This window comes from Notamacropus eugenii, chromosome 3 (genome assembly GCF_028372415.1).
Source record: "Notamacropus eugenii isolate mMacEug1 chromosome 3, mMacEug1.pri_v2, whole genome shotgun sequence".
Classification (NCBI taxonomy): Eukaryota; Metazoa; Chordata; class Mammalia; order Diprotodontia; family Macropodidae; genus Notamacropus; species Notamacropus eugenii.
The window spans coordinates 9,306,008-9,328,088 of record NC_092874.1 but is presented as its reverse complement, the minus strand read 5'-3'; the positions used below and the strand labels follow the sequence as shown (position 1 = coordinate 9,328,088).

Below are 22,081 nucleotides of genomic sequence, written 5' to 3'. Positions count from 1 at the left end.
CCCTCAGTTTTCATGGACACCACATGGAAGTCTCGAGTTCTTGACTGCTTTTGCTCCTCAGGGACACATAATTTAAAGTTGTGCCTATGACAAGGAAAACTTGGGCAGTTTCAAATTCAAGACCAGTCCAAAGTCACCAGGGTCAGAAACCTGTGCTGGGATGCTTTCGAGGGGAGTCATAGCACAGTCTCTGTCCTCTGTCAGTGAGTAGGTCATCTCTGAAAGCCGGGTGGCTGACGAGCTATTCATCTCATTGGAAAAATCTCCACTCTTGACCTCTATGCATGTTCCTGTATGTGCAGCTTGAAAAATCCCTGTTTTCCTTGAACAGGTTAAAGGTACATCTGTAACTCTGTGTCCAAATGGCCGCGATCTTCAGAAAATCTTCCTGGGAGAGTGCTGTAATTTTGTTTGCATAAATGTAAGTATTAAGGATGTATCTCTCCCATTCTATTTTTCTTTCTGTATGTATGGATATATAATATAGATGTATGTATTATACGTCTATATGCACGTGTACACACATAAACTGAAAAAAGAAGGGTGAAAACAAGCTGTAGCATAAATCTTCTTGGGAAAATAGTACATTCCTTTAGATCTCTCCCCTGTTTCAGAAGTGGGTTGAATTTCTTTGGAAACTGGTTTTAAGCATATCTGAGAGTCCAGAGATCCACTAACTTGAGTGGTTGAGTAACAAAGACATGATATGTTTTCCTATTCCTGTTTCTTAAATACAGCTTACCTCATATCTCTGGACACAATTTCAAAATGATCACATTAACTGTTCCTACTTTTGATTAAGCTCCACAGTTCATTTCCTTGCGTTATCCAAGGGCTTTGTTTTGTTTCTTTCCTTAGGTGATGAACGCTGATTTTCACCAAACCACAGAGCTGCTGGATGGGCTCAGAAGCAGAGCCCCTTCCTTTTTCTATCCTGTTGCTGTTGTTTCGGTAGGTGAACAAGGAGGTTGTTTCTGTGTTTCCTCCTACCTCCCCCCACCCCCCATCAGATGGAGTCTGATTTCCTCGGAATCCCTGCTTTGCAAATTCAGACCTTTAGTGTGGGAGGGGGCAGGGTCTGTTCCAGTTGTAGCCTACACAAAGGTGTGTCAGGCAATTGATTGTGGAGACAATAGACTCCAAGTAATAAAAAGGACCCCTACCAAAAAGAAATGTTCCCCCCTTTCTAACCCAGATGCTCCATTATCTTTTTGTGTTTTTAATTGTTGGTGATTTTAGCAATTTGTGCCATTGTTGGATTTAAGGACATGTCCAAACCAAGCTGTCAAGCAAGTGACTAGCTCTTATTAGAAAGGTCGCTTCAGTCAAACAGCTGATTAATTAAGATAGACAATCATAGTAATCCTTACTGCTGAGACTGACTTGACCAGCTGTTTGGCACTGTATAGATGTGGCCTGAACTAGCATGCTGCCTACACAGCCGGATTCCATTAGAATGTAAATCTAGATGAAAAGTTGAGAAAGAGAATGCAATGAAAGGAAGAAGCTTTCTTAATAGGGGCTTTCATGGTGGCACAGAATTTAGAGCTCTGACATGGGAGGTCATCCAGCCTGACTACTTCCTTTTTTTAAAAATTTATTTATTTAACTTTTAACATTCATTTTCACAAAATTTTGGGTTCCAAATTTTCTCCCCATTTGTCCCCTCCCCCCACCCCTAAACACCGAGCATTCTGATAGCCCCTATCACCAATCTGCCCTCTCTTCTATCATCCTTCCCTTCCCTTGTCCCCATCTTCTCTTTTGTCCTGTAGGGCCAGGTAACTTTCTATACCCCATTACCTGTATTTCTTATTTCCTAGTAGCAAGAACAGTACTCGACAGTTGTTCCTAAACCTTTGAGTTTCAACTTCTCTTCATCCCTCCTTCCCCACCCATTCCCTTTGGGAAGGCAAGCAACTCAATATAGGCCATATCTGTGTAATTTTGCAAATGACTTCCATGATAGTCGTGTTGTGTAAGACTCTATTCTCTCTTTTGATCCTGTCCCTCCCCAAGAGTGTTGACTTCAAATTGCTCCCTCCTCCCATTGCCCTCCCTTCCTTCATTCCCCCAACCCTGCTTATCCCCCTCTGCCCCACTTTTCTGTATTGTAAGATAGGTTTTATACCAAAATGAGTGTGTGTTGGGACTGGAAGCTCAATTCCGTGTGGACAGTCTCGGGCAGGTAAAAGTGGGACTTCTAAATCTTAGAGTCTTACGAGGCCCTCCATGAACAGCGGGGGTTTGAGAAGGTCAGACTGAGCTAGCTCGGGTATTTCCGCCTCTCCCCGGGAGATACGTGATGGGTGGAGTCTCCCTGCCCTCGAGGTCGTCCCGGATTGGAGCACACCTAGTTACCTAACAGCACGGTATTGAGATGCAAACTGTGTGGCTAAAGGTTAAGTAGGATTGAGGAAGCCTAAAAGCTCTCTTAGCACGTGTGGAGCCAAAGAGAAAAGTAGGGCTCCGCTTCTTTTCTTTCCTCTCTCCCCTCCCCCTCTCTCCCCGCTTGTACTTCTACTTCCAATCCCTTAAGCTTAGCCTCCTTAGGAAATCTCCCCCTCTTCCTCCTAAGGAAGACTCCTCTGCACTTGTAACCGAAACCCTGTAATAAAGCTCAACCCCTGTTCGACTCTGGAACGACCTTTCTCTCATATGTGCATCCGGCGTGGCCAGCCGAAGACCTGGGACAGGTAGGAAAGACTCGGGTAGCCCAATACAGGCCTCTAGGCTTGGCAAGTGTGCATTTTATTCCTTCCTTCAGTTGAATGTGATGAGAGTAAACTTCATGTTTTTCTCTCACTTCCCCTCTTTTTCCCTCCACTAAAAAGTCTTTTGCTTGCCTCTTTTATGAGAGATAATTTGCCCCATTCCATTTCTCCCTTTCTCCTCTCAATATATTTCTCTCTTACTGCTTAATTTCTTTTTTTTAAGATATGATCCCATCCTATTCCATTCACTCTGTGCTCTCTGTCCCTGTGTGTGTGTGTGTGTGTGTGTGTGTGTGTGTGTGTAATGCCACCAACCAGATACTGAATAGTTTCAAGAGTTACAAATATTATCTTTCCATGTAGGAATGTAAACAGTTCAGCTTCAGCAAAGTCCCTTATGACTTCTCTTTGCTGTTTACCTTTTCATGCTTCTCTTCATTCTTGTGTTTGAAAGTCAAATTTTCTTTTCAGCTCTGGTCTTTTCATCAAGAATGCTTGAAAATCCTCTATTTCATTGAAAGAACATTGTTTCCCCTTAAGTATTATACTCAGTTTTGCTGTTTAGGTGATTCTTGGTTTTAGTTCTAATTCCTTTGACTTCTGGGATATCATATTCCATGCCCTTTGATCCCTTAATGTAGAAGCTGCTAGATCTTGTGTTATCCTGATTGTATTTCCACAATACTTGAATTGTTTTTTTCTAACTGATTGCAATATTTTATCCTTGACCAGGGAACTGTGGAATTTGGCCACAGTGTTCCTAGGAGTTTCTCTTTTTGGATCTCTTTCAGGAGGTGATCAGTGGATTCCTCTAATACTTGTTTTGCCCTCTGGTTCTAGAATCTCAGGGCAGTTTTCCTTGATAATTTCATGAAAGATGATGTCTAGGCTCTTTTTTTGGTCATGGCTTTCAGGTAGTCCCATAATTTTTAAATTGTCTCTCCTGGATCTATTTTCCAGGTCAGTTGTTTTTCCAGTGAGATATTTCATATTATCTTCCATTTGTTCATTCTTTTGGTTTTGTTTTGTGATTTCTTGGTTTCTCATAAAGTCATTAGCCTCCATCTGTTCCATTCTAATTTTGAAAAAAAACTGTTTTCTTCAGTGAGCTTTTGAACCTCCTTTTCCATTTGGCTAATTCTGCTTTTGAAAGCATTCTTCTCCTCATTGGCTTTTTGAACCTCTTTTGCCAATTGAGTTAGCCTATTTTTCAAGGTGTTATTTTCTTCAGCATTTTTTTGGGTCTCCTTTAGCAAGGTGTTGACCTGCCTTTCATGCTTTTCTTGCATTTCTCTCATTTCTCTTCCCAGTTTTTCCTCCACCTCTCTTGATTTTCAAAATCCTTTTTGAGCTCTTCCATGGCCTGAGCCCATTGAATATTTATTTTGGATGTTTGGGATACAGAAGCCTTGATTTCTATGTCTTTCCCTGATGGTAAGCGTTGTTCTTCCTCTTCTGAAAGGATGGGAGGAAATATCTGTTCACCAAGAAAGTAACCTTCTATGGTCTTATTTTTTTTTTCCCCCTTTTTTGGGCATTTTTCCAACCAGTTTCTTGACTTCTGAGTGTCCTCTCCACACCCACTTTACTTTCAGATCTGCCCTGCTAGTGTTTAGGGGCTGATATTCAAAGGCTGCTTCCCAGCCTCAGGGCTTTGGGGGGGCAGGGCTGCTATTCAGCGTGAGATTAAGTTCAGGTGCTTGGGTGGGGGCAGGGTCACCACACAGGGCTCAGTTCCCTCAGGGGGTTTATGTGGAGACGTTCAACAATGGATCCAGGCTCCTGCCTGCTTTGGGAGCCCTTGTCCCCTGCTGCCTCCTCTGCTGCCTCCTGAGGGGGCCTGAGTCATGGAGACACCCCACTCCCCTCTCCACGAGCCGAAAAGACCCTCTCACTGACTTTTGGTGCCTGTGGGTGGAGGGACCTTCACTGCCACTGGAGATTCCATCCCTGAAGCCTGCTCAGATCTGCTGCCCTTGGTGCTGCTCAGCCAAGGCAGGGCTGGGGTCCACTCCGGGTCTGGTGTGCGACAGACCTTTCATGTCAGTTTTTTAGGTCTCTCTGAAATAGAAATCTCCTCTGCTCCATTGTTCTGTGGCTTCCGCTGCTCCAGAATTTGTTGGGAGTTCTTCTTTTCAGGTATTTTATGGGCTGTGGGTTCGGAGCTAGCATATGTGTATCTTTCTACTCCGCCATCTTGGCTCCTCCTACTCCTTCATTTTATATGTGAGGGAATAAGACTTAGGGAGAAGAACAGTGTGCAGAGTGACATGGGCAGTGATGAGTAGAGTTGGAACCAGACCAGGGTCCTTAAGCCCTTTTTGTGCCTTCTAAGCTCAGCTAAAATACCACAAATCTCATCTGATTAACTCCGCTGCTAAGGCCTCCCTCCAGAAATCATCAGGTGTATATTTAGTTTATGCTATGTCACCCATTGTGACCAGCCTTTGATGGAAAAAGGTATCGCATTTGCCCATTAGTATTGCATATGTATCAGACCATACTGAGCGATGGTTGGTTAGACCCACAGCTGAATAGGAGAGTAGAATGGATGGCTTTTGGTGACCCCAGTTTTCTCCTTGAAATGAAAGCTCATCTTTTAAATACTTGGATTCTCAAAGCATTTCAGTATGGTTGTGAGAAGCAGAATGCAATATTTCCAAAGAATGAAAAGTGAGTATTATGCAGGGGTCTTGGGAGAGATGCACAAGTGACTAATGAGGAGCCATGGTCAAAGATCATTGTGGGAGAACAGGGAGAACTCCACACAGGAGTTCGTTATCTGGGTCACTGGGATGATGCTTTGGGAATTTGTTGGGGTTTTTTTTGGGGGGGAAGGAAGGGTAAGTATTTTTTCATATACTTAATTTCCTTCCTTTGTAGTCCTTTGTATTTTATTATATGCATTTAAAAACATGACTTTGAGAAGGGATCCATTGGCTTTATCAGACTGGGAGCCCAAGAGGCCCATGATGCCAAAAAAGGCTGAAATCCTGTGTCCTAGGTAATAGGCGATAATAGAGGAAGGGCTGCTCATGTGCTGAGGACAGGGACAGCAAGTGGGCCCATGTCCAGGGGGCCCCACTGGTGCTTTGTTGATGTCAGGAGGAACTGACAAAGGCCTTTATCATGTAGGAGAAGCTCCTTTGGTGAAGTCATGGGAAGACATGCACAAGAGCAGCCCAGAATGGGGAGGTGTGGATGAGCTCTGACCTGTGTCCCATTGGAGGTGGAGGGAGCTTCCAAATCCCTGAGACCAAGCCCTAGCTCAGTATTGAATGGGGACGTGTTATTTCTCTCAAATAGAATATAAGCTCTTGAGGACAGGGGTTTCTTCCTCTTCTTTTTTTTATCTTTGTATCCCCAGTGCCCAGTAATGTGTCTGACACATGCTAGGTATTTAATAAATTTTTGTTACTGAGTCGATCAGCCTCACTCCAAACAAACCAGAGGTCAGTACCCAGAGTGAGTGTTCCTGAATGACTTGGAAGGAATCTGAGATGGGGAATTGTGTTTGTTTGATCCAATGTGAAAGCTTGCTTGGCCATGGATTACTTGTGTGAACTTAGGCGAGTCCCTTTTCTTTCTGCATCTATTTCCTCATCTGGAAAACGGTTGGATTTAGCTAAATGGCATCTCCTGTCCCATCTAGATTTAGGATCCCAGGGTCTTGCTCACTGGGTGCTCATGCATAGTAGCCTATCTGCCTCTTGATATAGGGCAACCTTTCTGATCTCCCTTGCTGCTAGCACCTCCACCTCCAAATTAGGTTGTATTTATATTGGATATACCTGTACATATAAATAGTAATAATAATAACTAACATTAATGACAATAATCTCTGAAGTTAATATTTGGAAAGCTTTTGACATATGTGAGTTCATTTAATCCTCATAGTAGCACCAGGGTGGTAGATGCTCTTCATCATTTTTAGAGATCGGAAGACTGAGGCTAAGATAGATTTAAGTTCCACATGTGAGGTCACACAGCTAATAGGTATATGAGACAGGATTAGAACTCAAGTCCTTCTTACAAAAGTCCGTCACTCTACCCATTGTACCATGTTATCTCTCTTGATATGATGTTAGTTCCTTGAGGACATGCCCTGTTTAGTTTCTCTTTGTATCTTCCCAGTCTAGCACAATGCCCAGTTCACAGGTGGCTCTTAATAAATGTTTATTAATAGCTTGAGCCAACCAACTCAACAAGCACTGTCTTTAGCACCTCCTATGTTCAAGGCACCAGGGTCTTTCTCCAGTGGCATGGAGATGAGGCTAGGTTTGTGAAGTCAGGGCTAGCTGAGGGTAAGGCCTGGTCAGTCCCCACAGACTGGAGAGGTTCCACAAATGGTCTCCTAGGGCAGGGGCCATAGCCAAGGCTTATCTCATCAGAAAGAGGACAATGACTTCTTCTGACCCAGCCTCTCTCCAAGACCATGTATCAAACAGGGTTTTCTCTCATGAGGGACATGCACAGATAGAATCAGACACCATCCCTTGTTCCAAGTAGCCTGTGGTCTGGTGGGGGAGATCAGGGAGAGAGGGCCACAAATAACTGCCCTGGGCCCCTAGTCCAGAGGTACAAAGTCCTCTGAAGTCTGGATGAACGGAGTGAGCAGCCATGTGTACAGCACTGCATCTGAGAGGCAGGAGGGGCCTGGATGGAGAGGCGATTTGAGGGTACCTGTCACCTTGGGGATAATAAGCTGGAGAAAGTCCCACCCTGAGGGAGGGCTCCCAAGCTCTGACACTTGAGACTTTCACCTCAGGGGAAACAGAGGCAGGTGGAGGAACGCAGAGTTATGTCCATGTCCCGTTCCCAGTCCAGGGACCCTCCCTAGTTTTAGTCTTTCATAAATAAATTTCCAAGACAAATAGTCAACATGGAGGTGACCCCGCATGCCTCTGGCCAGTGTACCCCACTGGACAACTTCAAGGACGAGGCTAGTGATGTTTGTCTGTGACCGAGCTCTCCTGGGGGAGCCTTGTTATCTGCTTGGTCCCAGAGGGCACACAGCAACTCCAGATTGCCATTTAATAGGTGTAGAATTATAAGCATCTGGAGGGAAAGGTTTCTGTCTTTTATATCTGAATTCCCAGCCCCCAACACAGTGCTTGGCAGTTAGTAGATGCTTGATGGATGAAATAGAATGTTTTGTCTTTGTCTTTGTCACCTTCAGTGCCTGGCACACAGCTGGTGCTTAATAAATGCTTGTCAGTGGATGACTGCCTTTTTTTTGCTGGTGGAAGGAAATTTAACCCTTTCAGTGCTGCCATGGGTTTCCCATCTCCTTGATATAGCTGTTCCCTAAAGCGATGTAGATTTCAGCTCCTCCAAGGCTGCCCATCCTTTGTGAGTTAAGTATTCTTCTGTTATGTCCTCCCTACCCTCACAGGTCTCCCTGCCCTGTATGCTACACAATCTTGCAGAAATCTAACCAAACAAGTACCTATTTTTATGCATTTCTTTTTAGTCTCAAATCCCAGATTTATTTGTTTCCTTCTCTGCCTTTGTATCTCTGAGGCCTAGCACAGTGCCGAGTCATATTACGTGCTTAAGAAATCTTTGTCCAGTGGTTCTCTTTGTTAGTTTGTGAATATTTCAAGAAGACTTAAGGGTTGTGGCTATCCAAAGTGCCATGGTCATGTTCCCATTGGCCTAGGCACGTGCGTCTCTATCTTCCTCCTCTTGGAGGGGGAAAAAAAATCTATTGGTCTGTTTTTCTGTTTTTCTCTCTTTCTATGTATTTGTCTCTAGCTGTATAAATACATATATACTTACACACATGCATATGCATATATGTGCACATGTATTTAAGCACCCTTTGCGTGGCTTAGATCAGAATTCTCTCTTTAGGAACTTTCTGAATAGCATAAAATTTAGGGGCATTAATGAAAAAAAACCAATAATAACCCATCAGTGGCAGGAAGGTCACTCTTCCCCCTATACTTTTTTTTTTTTTACTTGTTTTTAGAGGGTGGGATATTTCCTGGCTAAATTAACAGTATAAATAACCATTAAACAATTCGGAATTCTTTGCATCTGAGGTCATAGCAAGAATTCATTTTGAGTTGAAAGATAGGAGTTGATAAAATAATTCTTACCTAGGGTGTGGAGTGAAAAGAACTGACTGTTTGTATGTCTTTTATGAGCACGTATACTGAGAGTGACACGTGCAAGCTTGAGTTTCTTTTATGGGTAATGGAAGAGCTCAGGGGAGATCTGACCAACGGATTGCTCAAGGAAGCAACATAAATGATCATTCTGTGGCCTACAGGGGGCTCTTGAGCCCTGTGCTTTAGAAGATTACTACTGCCAGATGAAATACTTTTCTGCAGGGAAGCATTTATGACAGCCATGCATTAGGAGTTTTACTCATTCCCTTCCTTGAATGAAATTTGGAGTTTAGTTGCAGCAGCCATTGCCTTTCTGGTCTACTGTTGGAATCAAGTTAGCTTGTTTAATAACAAAAATAAAGTCCAAAACCTTGATATTAGTACAATGGATCTGTCAGTGCTTGGGGCAGCAAATCAGATGCCTTGCAGCCCAAATGGAACAGGTTACCTGCACGTTCTAGAATAATTTCTTTTCTAATTTACCTAAACTATTAGTAACTGTTGGCAAGTTAGGCTGGTTCAGTTTGGTGTAGGAGGTAGGTTCCAGTCTCGCTTGTAATCCTTCCAAACTGTTGAGTGATCCTGGGCAGGATGTTTCATCTCTTTGAGTTTCAGTTTCTTCTTCTACATAGTGATGTAGATTTTGATTATTTTATCTGCTTTACAGAACTGTGGCTCTCCATTAAGATGATGACTGTAATTTTTGAACATCAAAATGTCAGCTGCTTTACTGACTTTCTGTTGTTTGGTTTTTTGGAGTAGACCTCAGATTTAATGAATATGGGAAAGTCTCAGGTGAAGAAACTGCCTTTGCTTATGGAGACTGGTATTTGCTCTGCAGCTTAGTGGCAGGTTAGGGTTACCTGGGGCACTGAGAGGTTGAGGAGCTTGCTCTGGATCACACAGACAGTATGTTTCTTAGGAGGACTTGGATCCAGGTCTTCCTAACTAAGGTGACTGTCTTGTGAAGTCTCCCTGCTAAAAGAAGAGTAAGATCAAAGCAATAATAAGGATAATAATAGTTGCTTACGTGGTTATTTGGAAGAATTTTATGCTTTTTTTTGTTAGTGCTTCCATAGTAGGGGAAGCAGGGGATGTAGGAAGAAAATATAAGAAGTTGAATTTGGATTGTTTTTTATTTTAAAAGTAAGTGTGCTTTACTGATATTTAATGTATTGATTGATACTAGCATCTTCACTCTTTCCATATTCCAGATGGTCATGGACATGAGATGCCCTGGGCAAAGACTAAGAAGTGTAGAGGGATTGGTAGTGGCATGCTCAATCCATATGTTTCTTTCAGTGTATTAAGATTTTGGAATTTGTAAGGTATGGATTATGTTACCTAGTTTTTAACTAAAGTAGCCTTTAAAAAATGGACAAGTGGTTGAGGGAGAGTATTTGAGGGAGGTAGCAGAGGTGAGATTGACAGGCATTGGCAACAGCTTGGATATGTGGGAGGTGGGATGGAGTGTGAGAGACAGTGAGGAGTCCAAGATGAACTAGGCTGTGAGCATGTGGGACTGGGAGGATGGTGTTGCCTTCTACACTAATAGGGAAGATAGGAGGTGTACAGGGTTTGGAGGAAAGGAAATGATTCTGTTTTGGACATACTAAGTTTAAGGTGTCTCCTGGAATCCAGTTTGAGATGTCTGAAAGGGAGCTACAGATGTGAAATTGGAGATGAGCAGAGATTGGGTTATGAGAGGCAGACTTGAGAATCATCAGCATGGAGATGGTCATTAAATCCATGGGAGCCAATGAAATCACAAAGAAAAGTAGTATGGAGGAAGAAGAGGAAAGGCCCAGGATAGTGCCCTGAGGGATGCCTATGGTTAGTGTGACCTGGAGGAGGATCCTCCAAAGGAGACAGAGAAGGAGTGGTCAGAGACATAGGAGGAGAACAAGGAGAGAATGGTATCCCAAAAACTTCTAGAGAAAAGAGTATCTAGGAAGAGGGAGTGACCAACAGTGTCCAAGGCTGCACATAGGCCAAGTGAATGAGAATTGAGAAAAGATCATTGGATTTTGCAGCTCAGAGATCACTGGTCACGTTGGACAGTAGTTTTGGTGGAATGATGAGATTGAAAACTGGCTTGAAAGAGGTTAAAGTGAGAGTAAGAGGAGAGAATGTGTGGGAACTTACTGTTTAACTACAAAGGGTGGAAGAGATACAAAATGATATTGTCAATGTTCAACCTAATCCTTCACGCACATGGTGTCTTGAGCTATTAGCTAATGATCGTAGGAAGCTATCATCATTAGGAAGACAATTAACAACTGAGTTTTTGTTGTCAATAATTATGTAAGTCATAAAAGGCATATTTACATATTTAAATTTGGAAATTTCATTTTCTAAACTTTAAAAATGTTCTGAAGTGTTTCAGTGGATTTTGAATCCTTTTGTTAAAAATATAAAAACTCAGCACCTTCCAATTAGTTTGTAATAGCAACTGATGGATATCAGTAAAGATAGAAATTGACTAGCCACTTTCAAACATAAGCTTTGCATGATTGATGAATGGGATTAACTAATGAGGACCTCAATATAGTCAGTGCAACCAATCAAACATTTCTCATTTTGTGGGGAGTTTTTTTCAGCTCTAACAGCAATTAAAACCAAGTGTTGAAAGAAGTCATTGCTCTGTCACAAAAAGTCATATTGAAAATTTTCAAACAGTGAAGTATATTCAGTAACATTGCTCTACGTAAAAATGTCATTATTAGTGATTTAACTGAGAATCAAATGTTTTTATATTATTAATAACATTTTAAAAATGTAAACTATCTTGTAGGGTATGTGTATTCACACAGAGGTTATGTATGTGTTCATAGGGACAGCTAGATGGTGCAGTGGATAAAGCAGCAGTTCATGAGTCAGGAGGAGCTGAGTTCAGATCTCACCTCAGACACTTGACACTCATTAGCTGCATAACCTTGGGCAAGTCACTTAACCCCAATTGCCTCATCTCCAGTCATCCTGATGAATATCTGGTCACTGGATTCAGATGACTCTGGAGGAGAAGTGAGGCTGGTGACCTTGCACAGCCCTCCCTCACTCAAAACAAAGTCAAGTGCAAGTCATGTCATCATTTCTTTGATGGCATGGTCTTCTTCAACAACGAAGGACAAACACAATCCTGTGAGTAGATGCATCTGGCTTGAATGCTAGCTGATCCATCACTTCAATCCAAATGTTTTTTGATGATGCTGTATCATTGTAGATCGTAGAGCAACATGGTCTTTCAGGAAACAATGCTGTAGGTGGTTCAAAAGCCAAATGAGATAAATATCTTGGGTACACACTGTCTCCACTGATGACTATGCTCAAGAAATGGTTAAGTTGCAGAGATGTTGTTTCAACCTGTAGATGTAGATACGGTATTTGGGTCTTAAAAAGATATTTGAAAAAAATAGTGACCTTTTATGCACAGAGCTGAGAACACAAGATAGTTATATTTGAGGGTGTAATAAAAGTGTAAGTGCTGTAAGAGATCTCAGAGATGATCTAGTCTAACCACCTCATTTTACAGATGAGAAAATTGAGGTCCAAAGAGATGAAGTGACTAGCTCAAGGTCATACAGGTCGTGTCAAAGGTTGTGTTTGAGCCAGGTCCTCAGACATCAGGGCCAGTGTTCTTTCAAGAGAAAAAAAAAAGAAACAACTCCTACTTTATTAATTCAGTGATTTCAATTTTGCTTTTATTTTTGTTAGTCACTTCTTTGATTATCAGCATTTGGATTCTCAGGTTTAATTTAGTTTTTTGAAATTGTTTCAATTTTTTTTAGTTGCATGTCCAGTTATTGATTGTCTCTCTCTTTTGTCAGTGAAAGTGTTTAGAGATATCAAATTTAACTAAAGGTTCCTTTTATTTTATAAGTTTCATATGCTAGCTCAATGTTTTCATCTGTTGATTAAATGTTTTTTAATGTTTTATTCTTTGTACTGTTCTTTAAGATTGAATTAGTCTTCCATTATTTTCCAGTCATTCCTTCAGTGGCCCTTTGTAGAATAAAATTTTTATTTCATTGTCATCAGTAAAGGATTTGAGTCATAATTTTACTCTTCCACATTTGCCCATGAGGTGTTTATGCCTTAATACATGTTCAACTTCTATAATGATGTCATGTAATACTGAGAAATATACGTATCCTTTTCTTTTCCCATTCGGTAAATATCAATGATCTATCATATCTAACTTTTCTAAAAATCCTATAAGGTCTTTAATGTCTTTCTTGCCTATTTTTATTTTTTCCCAGATATAGGCTTTGTTTTTTTAAATTTGCACATTTTTGTTCAAAAGACAGAACAAATTTTTAAGTAATTCTTTTTTATTTAATTATTTTCTTTTTTTTTGATAATATTTATTTCCCCCCAATTACATGTAAAAACAAATTTTAACATTCATTGGTTTTCTTTTTGTTTTGGGTTGCAAATTTTATTCCTCCCACCCTCCACTCCCTCCCCTCTCCCATCCCTGAGAAAGTAAACAATCTAATATATATTATACATGTTCAATCATGTAGAACATTTCCATATTAGTCATTTTGTGCCAGAAAACACACAAGAAAAAGAAAGAAAATGAAAAATAGCATGCTTCTGTCCCTTCAGGTGATTTTAGTTATTTCTCTGGAGGTAGATAGCACTTTTCATCTTGAGTCCTTTGGGATTGTCTTGAATCATTTTATTGCTGAGAACAGTTAAGTCATTCACTGTTGTTCATTGTACAATATTACTGTTACTGTGCACAACTTTCTCCTGGTCCTGCTCATTTTACTCTCAGTTCATATAATTCTTTCCTGGTTTTTCTGAAACCATCCTGCTTGTCATTTCTTTCTTTTTTTAAAAAAAAATATTTATTTATTTTTAGTTTTTGATGTCTACTTCCATAAGTTTTAAATTTTCTCCTTCTTCCTCTTCCCTCCCCAAGATGTCATGCAATTTGATATGAGCACTACACATACATTCCAATTAAACACATTTTCATATTAGTCATGTTGCATAGAAGAATAATGTCTAATGGGAGAAACCATGAGAAAGAAAAAAAAAACATAAAAGAAAATAGTCCATAGTTCTTTGGATGTGGATGACATTTTCCAGCAGGAGTCCTTTGGAATTGTTTTAGGTCCTTGCATTACTGAGAAGGGCTAAGTCTATCAAAATCAGTCATTGCATACTGTGGCTGTGTCTGTGGACAATGTTCTCCTGGTTTTACTCACTTCACTCAGCATCAGTTCATATAAGTCTTTCCAGGATTTTCTGAAGTCTGCCTTTTCATCATTTTTTTGTAGCACAGTAGTATTCCATTACATTCACATACCACAACTTGTTCAACTATTCCCCAACTGATGGGCTTCACCTCAATTTCCAGCTCTTGGCCACCACAAAAAGAGCTGCTATAAATATTTTTGTACACATGGGTCCTTCTCCCATTTTTATGATCTCTTTGGGATATAGTCCTAGAAGCAGTATTGCTTCTATGTCAAGGGGTATGCACATTTTTATTGCTCTCCAGAATGGTTGGATCAGCTCACAGCTCCACTGACAATGAATTAGTGTTCCAACTCTTCCACATCTTCACCAATATGTATCATTTTCCTGTTTTTTCATGTTAGCCGTTCTGATAGATGTGATGTGGTACCTCAGAGTTGTTTTAATTTACATCTCTCTATTCAAGAGTGATTTAGAACACTTTTTCATATGACTTTAGATAGCTTTAATTTCTTCCTCTGAAAACTGCCTGTTCATATCCTTGGACCACTTATCAACTGGGAAATGACTTGTATTCTTGTAAATTTGACTCAGTTCTCTCTATATATTTAGAAATGAGGCCTTTATCAGAGATACTAATTGAAAAATTCTTTCCAGTTTTCTGCTTCCCTCCTAATCTTAGTTGCATCAGCTTTGTTTGTGCTTCTTATAGGACAATGGTACTCCATTAAAATCACAAACCACCATTTGTTCAGCTATTGTCCAATTGATGGTCATCCCCTCATTTTCTAGTTCTTGACCACCACAAAAAGAGCTGCTATAAATATTTTTGTGCAAAAAGGTTTCCTTCCAACTTCTCCCCCCATTTTAAATCTCTTTGGGATACAGACCTGGTTGTGGTATTGCTGGATCAAAGAGTATGCACAGTTTACAGTCCTTTGGACATAATACCAAATTGCTCTCCAGGTCACAACTCCACCAACAGTATATTAGTGTTCCTGTCCAACATTTATCATTTTCTTGTCATATTAACCAATCTGATAGGTTGAGGTGAAACCTCTGTGGCTTTCATTTGCATTTCTCTAATCAATAGTGATTTAGAGCATTTTTTTCATATGACTATAGATATCTTTTATTTCTTTGTGTGAAAACTTCCTGTTCATATCCTTTGACCATTTATCAATTGGGGAATCCATGACTTGTTTTCATATATGATTCAGTTCTCTCTATATTTGAGAAATAAGGTCTTTGTCAGAGATATTTGCTGTAAAATTTTTTACCCAGTTTTCTGTTATCCTTCTAATTTTGGTTGCATTGGTTTTGTTTGTACAAAATCTTTTAAAATTTATATAATAAAAATTGTTCATTTTAAATTTTTAATGCTTTATATATCTTACTTGGTCTTAAATTCTTCCCTTATCCATATTACTGACAGGTAAACTTTTCCATGCTTTCCTAATTTAGGAATGCTATCACCCTTAATGTCTAAGTCATGTACCCATTTTAACCTTATCTTGGTATACAGTGTGAGATATTGGTCTGTGTTTAGTTTCTACCATGTTGTTTTCCCAGAAGTTTTTGTCAAATAATGAATTTTTGTCCTCAAAGTGTGGATCTTTGCATTTTTCACATACTAAATTACTATGTTCATTTACTACAATGTATTGTGTACCTAACCTATTCCACAGATCCACCAGTCTATTTCTTAACCAGTACTAGATTGTTGTGATAAGTATCATTTATAATGCAGTTTGAGATCTGGTATATCTAGGTCACCTTTTCCACATTCTCTTCCCCTCCCCCTCCCCCATCAATTCCCTTGGTATTTTTGATCTTTTTGTTTGTATTTTTGTTCTTTCAGATGAATTTTATTATTTTTCTCTAGCTTTATAAAATAATTTTTAGTAGTTTGATTGGTGTGGCACTGAGTAAGCAGATCAATTTAGGTAGAACTCTCATTTTTATTATATTGGCTTAGCCAACACATGAGCAATTAATATTTTTTTTCTGTTTGGTTTTTTTTTTTGTAGGTCTGACTTTGTGTGAAAAATGTTTTGTTTTGTTTTGTTTTTTATTATTATGTTCATAGAGTTTCTGTGTTTGTCTTGGCAAATAGACACCCAAGTATGTTATATTGTCTGTAGTTATTTTAAATGGAATTTCTCTATTTCTTTTCTTGCCTAGTTTTGAAATTAGATTTGTCCAGTTCTGATGTAGATATATCAAAGTCTCCACATAATACAAATTTACTACCAATTTCTCCATATAATTTACTCTTTTTGGTTGCCTGATATTTTGTTTTATTTATGATTTATTTATTTTTTAGTTCTCTACATTCATTTCCACAAGAATTTGAATTCAAAATTTTCTCCCCATCTCTCCCCAGCCCCCACCTCAGAACAGCATGCACCCTATCCACCCTTTCCTCCAGTCTGTCCTCCATTCCATTACCCACCCTTTTTCCATTTCCCTTCCCCTCTATTTTCCTGCAAGGCAAAATAGATTTCTATACTCCATTCCCTGTATATCTTAATTTCTAGTTGCATGCTAAAGCTATTTTTAACATTCATTCTTAAAGCTTTCAGTTCCATAATCTCTCCCTCCTTCCCCACCCACCCTCATTGAGATAACAAGCACTTCAATATAGGTTATACATGTGTAGCAGTGCAGAGCACTTCCATAATAGCTACATTGTAAAAGACTAACCACATTACCCTCTGTCCTATCCTGCACTCCATTTATTCCATTCTCTCCCTTGACCTGTCCTCCCACAATAGTGTTTGCTTCTAATTATCCCTTTCCCCAATTTGCTGTCCCCTCTATTATCTTCCCTCTCCTATCTCCTTCCCCCTTGCCTTTCTGCAGGGTAAAATATATTTCCATATCCAATTGAATGTGTTATTCTCTCCTTAAGCCAAATCCCATGAGAGTAAGGATCACTTATTTCCTTTCATCTCCCTCCTCTTCCCCTTCATTTAAAAGCTTTCTTCCCTCTTTTATGTGAGATGATTTGCTACATTCTACCTCTGCCTTTCTCTTACTCCTAGTACATTCCATTCAACAGTAAATTTTATTTTTTAGGTATTCTTCCTTCATATTCACTTTACCCTATGCCCTATGTATATGTATGTGTGTGTGTATATGTATATACACACATACATGCCCATGTACATATACAAACCTACACATATATAATATACACATACATACCCATGCACAGCTGCATATATATGTACACAAATACATGCGCACACACACACACACATATATATGGAATATATATTCCCTTTAACTACCCTAATACTGAAAAAGATCTCATGAGTTACACATGACATCTTTCTATGTAGGAATGTAAACAGTTCAATTTTAATGAGTTCCTTAAAGCTTCTCTTTCCTGTTTACCCTTTTATGTTTCTCTTGATTCTTGTATTTGAAAGTCAAATTTTCTATTCAGCTCTGGTCTTTTTAACAGTAATACTTGGAAGTCCTCTATTTCATTGAAATTCCATTTTTTTACCCTGAAGTATTATACTCAGTTTTGCTGGGTAGATGATTCTTGGTTTTAATCCTATCTCCTTTGACCTCTGGAATATCATATTCCAAGCCCTTCTGTCCCTTAGTGTAGAAGCTACTAAATCCTGTGTTATCCTGATTGTATTTCCACAGTTCTTGAATTATTTCTTTCTTTCTGCTTGTAATATTTTCTTCTAGACTTGGGAACTCTGAAATTTGACTATAATATTCCTAAGAGTTTTCCTTTTGGAATCTCTTTCAGGAGCTGATCAGTGAATTCCTTCCATTTGTATTTTACCCCCTGGTTCTAGAATATTAGGTCAGTTTTACTTGATAATTTCTTGGAAGGTGGTGTATAGGCTCTTTTTTTTAATCATGATTTTCAGGTAGTTCAGTAAGTTTTAAATTATCTCTCCTGGACGTATTTTCTAGGTCACTTGTTTTCCCAATGAGATATTTCACATTGTCTTCTATATTTTCATTCTTTTGGTTTTGTTTTATAATTTCTTGGTTTTTCATGAAGTCATTAGCTTCTATCTTCTCGATTCTAATTTTTAAAGAACTATTTTCTTCAGTGAGCTTTTGAATCTCCTTTTCCATTTGCCCAAATCTGCTTTTTTAAAATATTATTCTCCTCATTGACTTTTTGAGTGTCTTTTGCCATTTGGGTTAGTTTATTTTTAAAGGTATTATATTCTTCAGCATTTTTTGGGTGTCCTTCAACAGGGTGTTGACTTGCTTTTCATGATTTTCTTACATCACTCTTTTTTTTCTTCCCAATTTTTCCTCTACCTCTTACTTGATTTTCAAAATCCTTTTTGAGCTCTTCCATGGCCTGAGACCATTGCATATCTTTTTGTGGAGGTTTTGGGTGTAGAAGTCTTGACTTTTATGTCTTCCTCTATGGTATGCATTGTTCTTCCTCATCCGAAAGGATGGAAACAAAATACCTTTTCACCAAGAAAGTAACCTTCTGTAGTATTATTTTTTTCCCTTTTCTGGGCATTTCCCCAGCTAGTTCCTTGACTTTTGAGTCCTTCTTCAAGTGGAGGGCATACTGTAGGGACCTGTAAGTTCTCAGTTCTTCCAAGGTGGCACAATCAAGGGAGAGGAGCTTACTCCTCTCCTGGCCTGCACTCCAGTCTGGGAGAAACCACAAGCATTCCTTTTTGCCCAGGATCTGTGAGTAGGATTCCCTGTCCAGAGCCTCTACCACTCCACCATGCCAGTGCTCCTCCTCACCCCAGGACTGCCACTCAGAACTGAGATCCAGATCAGCCACTCAATTCCCCTGGTGGAGGGCTCCATAAGTGGATGCTGCTGCAGCAGTGACTGCTGCCACCCTGGGAACAGGGCTGGAACCAGGACCGGGGCTGGACCATGTTCTGTTCTCACCCAGGTGAAAGAGCTTTCTTAATGACCTTTGAAGCTATCTTTGGCATTTGTGGGTTGGGAAATCTGGAAACTGCAGCTGCTACCCAAGAGTCTGCACCCTGAAGCTTGCTCCAGTCCTGTCCATACCACATGGCCCAGTCTTGGCTGTGCTTCATTTGAGCTTAGTGCGATAGACCCTTCCTATCAGCCTTCCAGGCTGTCTTCAGCTGGAAATCTCTTTCACTCTGTCATTTTGTGGCTTCTGCTGTTCTAGAATTTGTTTAGAGTCTTTTTTTTAACAGATATTTTATGGGCTATGGGGGGAGAGCTAGAGCAGGTTCATCTTTCTCCTCCACCATCTTGGCTCTGCCTTGAATTTACTTTTTAAAAAGTATTTATGTGCTATGTCATTTGGCACATATATGTTAAGTATTAATAGGCACTTTTGAATTATCCTGTTTATCTCTTTTAATCTAGTCTAATATTGTTGTCATCTTGTCTGAAATCATGATTGCTATCCTTACTTTTTTGAATTAAGATAAAACGTAATACGTGTGGCTTCAGTTCCATATTTTAATCCTTTGTGAACCTTTATGTCGGCAAATCATCTCAGAAAGTAGTCATCATATGCCAGGCACTGTTGTTGTAGTTGTTGTTGTTGAGTCATTTCAGTCACGTCTGACTCTTTGTGACCTCATTTGGAGTTTTCTTGGCAGAGATACTGGAGTGGTTTGCCATTCCTTCTCCAGCTCATTTTATAGATAAAAAGACTGAAGCAAACAAAGTTAAGTGATTTGTCCAGGGTCACATAGCAGGTAAATGTCTGAGGCCAAATTTGAGTTCAGGAAGACAAGACTTCCTGACTCCTAGTCCAGTACTCTATCCACTGTATCACCTAGCTTCCAGGTGCTGTGCTAACCAGTATGTTAAGCATGCTTTGTTATTAATGACAAATTGTTGGATTCTCCTTTCTAATCCATCTTACTCTTTTCCATTTTATGGGTGAATTCATCCATATTTACAATAATTAATTCTGTGTCTTTCTTTATTTTGTTCTGTTTTTTCTCTTCTTACCACCTTTACAAACAAGAGAGCAGTGAGAGCAAATGAATCCAGCTCTAGTGATATATGTTTTACCTAATCTGTTCCATTCTCCTGCTTTCCTTTTCTTTCTCTTTTTCATAGGCCAGCCATAGGTTACTAGATCTTTCCCCGACCTGTTTCAGTCCTACCCTATGATTTACCTTCTGGAGCTGGAGTTTGATTTTCTTATGATTACTCCCCCACCTTGAATCTACTTTTTCCCTTCTGTTTTATAGTTCCCTTTGTTTCTTTGCTAACTTGAGTGTATTTCTATACCAAACTTTCTGTGTGTGTGTGTGTGTGTGTGTGTGTTTTCTGCCCTCCTTTGATCAATCTAAATGAAATAGAAGTTAAAAAGACACATATTCTCCCTTTGTCTCCCTCATCATTTGTATTGTCTTCCCCTTCCAGTCTTGAGCCTTTGTGGGATAGAGGTGGGTAGCATTACTTCCTTTCACTGTGCTGTCTTTGCTATGGCTTCTTCCATTATACTTTACTTTTCCTCGTACTCATCCTGGATTCCTACCAACACTGAGAGAATTTTGAGTTTAATGATTCTCTGGAACCTAAAATTTTGAATCTAAACTTTGAGACCCAGAAAGGAATGAACATTGGAATAAGCCCCAGATAAAGGGATATGTTCAGTTTTTCCCGTCCTGTCCTCCCTGAGAAGAGACAAGAATAGTCATGACGTGTGCGACCAAGGGAGCAGAATTAATTATAGAATCTTAGTGTTGGTGCTTTAACAAACACATGCCTGATGAAGAGCAAAGAACCCTCTCTCTAACCTGCTCAACAATGGCTGTACCACCTCAGCTTGGGATCCTTTGTTCCTCATTTCTCCCAACACAGCCCTCTCTAACATTGGATAGATTTCTGGATACCAGGCATGTAGTAGTTGCTTAGTAATTGTTTGATTAATTAGCAAATTTGTATTTCTATCAAACTTTAATTTCCTTCTCAGCAATTTCTGTCCCCTACTTCTGGATCTGCCCTCTGGGAACAAGAAGAAGCTTCTAATCCTTTTGTATGGAACAACCCTTCAGGTGTTTGAAAATTAATATCATGTCCCCCCTCAATGGTTTCTTCTCTAGGAATAGTCTCAACCAAACCTCTTCACCATCTTCATTGCTGTCCTTTGCATTCTCTCTTATCAATATCCTTTCTAAAAAGTGGCATCCCAGAGGAATCACGTTCCAGGGGAAGCCAAAGGTGAAATGTACTTTTTCTGTTTCTTCTGTTCTGATATTAGCAAATGGATTTCCATTCCCCCCAAAGCCTGGAGTATTTGAATGAGGCATCAGTCCTTGACCCTCATTGTTACTTTCTATAGCAGAAGCAATCCTTTACTCCTATGTTTTAAAGAAAACATTATTGTAATTTGCCACTTTATCCCTGCACAGTCAGAGAATATATTTTAAGAGAGCATCGGCTAGTGATAGCATATGTTTTGATTATTATGTGTATTTTTAAATTATGCTGTGATATTTCTATTTGTATGCAGTTTTTATATACATGTTATAAAATTATATTTTGCTATTAAAGAGCTTAATCTTTTAAAGATGGTGGCAGATAATTCTAGGGCCTCCAGACCACATTTATTGCAAGATACAGGATGCAGAATGCCTGTCTAAACTGCTGAGGATGCCAAAGTATTGTCTTTCACTGATTTCTCAAAATTGCGGGCACATGTTGCCAAACTATGAAGATATTTTGCCAGTCTGAGAACTCCCTCTCTGTCAGTTATTGCTTGTGTTGATCAATCTCTCATTTCTGTTCCTTCAGACACCAATGCCTACAATGCCCTCGGTCCTCCTGGCTGCCTTTCAGAGACCTCTTACTTCTCAGGTGAAAGATCTCTGAATGTCTCCTCTCCCCACCCCACCCCCACTTTTATCTGAAAGTGATTTCCTTCTCATTTAATTTTCCTCGGGATCTTTTTCTTTGAATCCAGACCTTACTCTTTACTCTGTAGTGTCTTTGCTAATAGGGTATGCCCCTTGAAGTCGCTTCTTCATCCTCTCAAAACATTGCAGAGCCTCCTGGCAGAAATCTGTTACCACCTGAATG

General features: G+C 39.7%; 1 protein-coding gene across 3 annotated transcripts in view; it reads left to right on the top strand.

Annotated features, from left to right (window-relative positions):
• CRPPA (CDP-L-ribitol pyrophosphorylase A) overlaps positions 1–22,081 on the top strand; it is a 278,128-nt gene that overhangs the window by 108,441 nt on the left and 147,606 nt on the right. For all 3 annotated transcript variants that reach the window (XM_072650821.1, XM_072650823.1, XM_072650822.1), the window contains exons 7-8: positions 332–421; positions 859–951. In XM_072650821.1, coding sequence (XP_072506922.1) covers positions 332–421; positions 859–951 — 183 coding nt within the window. The remainder of the gene's footprint in view (positions 1–331; positions 422–858; positions 952–22,081) is intronic.